The 2,709-nt window shown below is 70.1% G+C and overlaps 1 protein-coding gene across 1 annotated transcript; it reads left to right on the forward strand.

The window, feature by feature from the left end:
- Positions 1 to 909: 909 nt before the first annotated feature.
- LOC121855453 lies at positions 910 to 2,256 on the forward strand. The gene has a single exon (XM_042350385.1). The coding sequence runs from the start codon at positions 910 to 912 to the stop codon at positions 2,254 to 2,256; it is 1,347 nt and encodes a 448-aa protein (XP_042206319.1).
- Positions 2,257 to 2,709: the final 453 nt, after the last annotated feature.

Below are 2,709 nucleotides of genomic sequence, written 5' to 3' on the forward strand. Positions count from 1 at the left end.
CACTCTACCTGCTACAGCCGCCTGTACCTGCTGGCTTCCTCTGCACCTGCTACGACCGTTCTGGCGCCACTCTGCTCCCGCTACGCCGGCTTCTGGCTTCCGCTCTGCGCCCTGCACGCAGCAACCAGCAGCCATCTGCCCCTGCGCGCGCCAGCTTCTGGCGCCTCTGCTGCCACTGCGCACCAGCTTCTGACGCCATCTGCGCCCGCTGCAACAGCTCTGGCGCCATCTGCGTGCGCACCAGTTTCCTTCTGGCCTCTGCGCCTGCTACGCGCGCCGGTAATGAGCGCCATCTCCTCTCCATTTCTGTGTCTTCTCTGCTGCGCCAGTCTGTTGCGCTCTGCCCTGCGCCATTTCGTGCCTCTTTACCTGCTACGCACGCCAGCAGCACGCCGCTCTGCTCTGCACGACGCAGCTTTGGCAACGCTCTGCACCCTGCACCAGCAAAGCCTTGCTCTGCACGCGCCAGCAATGACGCCCTCTGCGCACTACGCACCAGCAACCAGCACCTCTGCGCTGCTGCGCGCGCGCCAGCTACAGCGCCATCTGCGCCCGTCTGCGCGCCAGCAAGCAGCGCCATCTGCCTCTGCGCGCGCCAGACCGGCTTGCCATCTGCCCATCTGCGCACCGACCAGACCGCTGCATGTCTGCTGCACGCCGAGCAATGGCGCCATCTGCGCCCAGCTGCACGCAATGGCCGGCCATCTCGCCTGCTGCGCCAGCTGACGCCATCTGCGCCTGCTGCGCGATTTCTGTTGCCCATCTGCGCCACTGCGCACCAGTAACCGGCGCCATCTGCGCCTCGCACGCCTTTTGGCCGCCTGTGCCACTTTCTTGCACCAAGCAAGCAGACGCCATCTGCACGCTCTTGCAGCAACCAGCACGCCTCTGCCGTTGGCACGCTAACCAATGACGCCATCTGCGCCCACTACACGCCAGCAGCGCGCCATCTTCACCTGCTGCACTCCAGTTCTGGCACTCTGCGCACCATCTGCGCCTGCTGCGCCTGCTACACACTCTTTTTGCTGCTCTGCGCTTGCTATCGCACGCCTGCTGCGCCAGCTCGCCATCTGCGCCTGCTGCGCACGCAGCAGAGCACTGTCTGCCTGCTGCACGCCAGCAACCATTTTCATCTGCGCCTGCTGCACGCAGCTTTCTGGCGCCCTCTGCGCCTGTTGCACGCCAGCAGCCTGCACGCCTGCACGCACCATTTCTGAGCGCCGATCTGCGCTTGCTGCGCACGCCAGCGAATGCGCCTCTGCGCCTGCTGCGCACGCCAGCGGTGACGCCGTCTGCGCCTGCTACGCGTCATGCAACCGAGCAGCTTGCTCTCGCCTCTTCACGCACGCACCCTACTGGCTTGCCGCTCTGCGCCTGCTTCGCGCACCAGCAATGACGCCGCTCTCACGCTGCTGCGCACCAGCAACCGGCTTATCTCTGACCCTGCTGCGCACGCAGCTTTCTGACCCGCCGCCGCCTGACACGCCGCGCCGCCGCCACCACCGCCACGCCATCTGGTACCCGCCATATACTGGTAGCGCCCACCGCCGCCGCCGCCTGGGAATGCGCCGCCCCCGCCACCGCCGCCGCCGCCGCGCCGCCGCCACGCCGCTTCGCCGCCGCCTGGAGCGGACCCTGCGCCACCGCCGCCGCATTACGCCCCACCATATACCTGTTCTGCTTTACCCTGTTTTTGTTTTTCCTGTTTCTCCCTCCGGCCGCGCCCCGCCGCCGCCTGTTACGCCTGCCGCCGCCTGTTGCGCCCCCGCCGCCGCCGTTGCGCCCCACCGCCGCCGCAATGGCCCCTGCCGCCGCTTTTGCGCCCCTACGCACCTTTGCGTTCGCCGCAATCTGCCCCGCCGCCGCCTGTTGCCCCCGCCGTCGCCTGTGCGCCCAGATGCCGCCACAAGCCACGTCCGCCATCGAACCCACCTGTGGCGTACGCCCCCGCCGCCTGTTGCGCACCGCCGCCGCCGCAGCCGCCAGCCACACTTCAGGCCCGCCACCTGCCACGCCCGCACCCACCACAGTGCGCGCCGCCTGGCCGCCACCAACGGCCTGACATCTGCCGCCACCTGTGCCTTGCGCGGCCCCTCCGCCACCTGTAGCGCCCCACCACCACCTGTCCCGCCGCCTGACGCACCCGCCGCCGCAGCCCGCACCGCCGCCTGTGCGCCCCCCACCACCATATTGCACTCACGCCGCCGCGATCGCGCCCGCCGCCGCCGCCTGTTACGCCCCACCGCCGCCTGTTGATCGCCCACCGCCACGCCACTGATAGCCCCGCCATCTCTGTTGCCTTCTCTCGCCGCATTGCGCCCCCCGCCGCCACCGACGCGCGCTTCGCCCCCGCCGCCATGACCCTTTGCTTCACCCGCCTGACGCCCCGCCTGACCACCCCCGCCACCAGCCACGCCCCCCCGCCACGGCCGCGCTAAACCCGCCACCACGGCGCGCTGAGCATGCTGTTGCCTTCGACGCCGCCTGACCGCCCTGACCATAAGTACGCCCGCCGCCACCAGGCCGCAGCCCCCGCCGCCGCAGGCCCGCCCCGCCGCCGCCTGTACGCCCCCGCCGCCACCATTGCCCCGCCGCCACCCCCGCCATACTGTTACGCCCCCGCCATACCAGTACGCCCGCCACCGCCGCCACATGCGCCCCGCCACCGCCACAGTGCCCTGCCGCCACCAGTGTCAGTGCGCAGTGTTT

Source organism: Homarus americanus, unplaced genomic scaffold, assembly GCF_018991925.1.
Source record: "Homarus americanus isolate GMGI-L3 unplaced genomic scaffold, GMGI_Hamer_2.0 scaffold52813, whole genome shotgun sequence".
Taxonomy (NCBI): Eukaryota; Metazoa; Arthropoda; class Malacostraca; order Decapoda; family Nephropidae; genus Homarus; species Homarus americanus.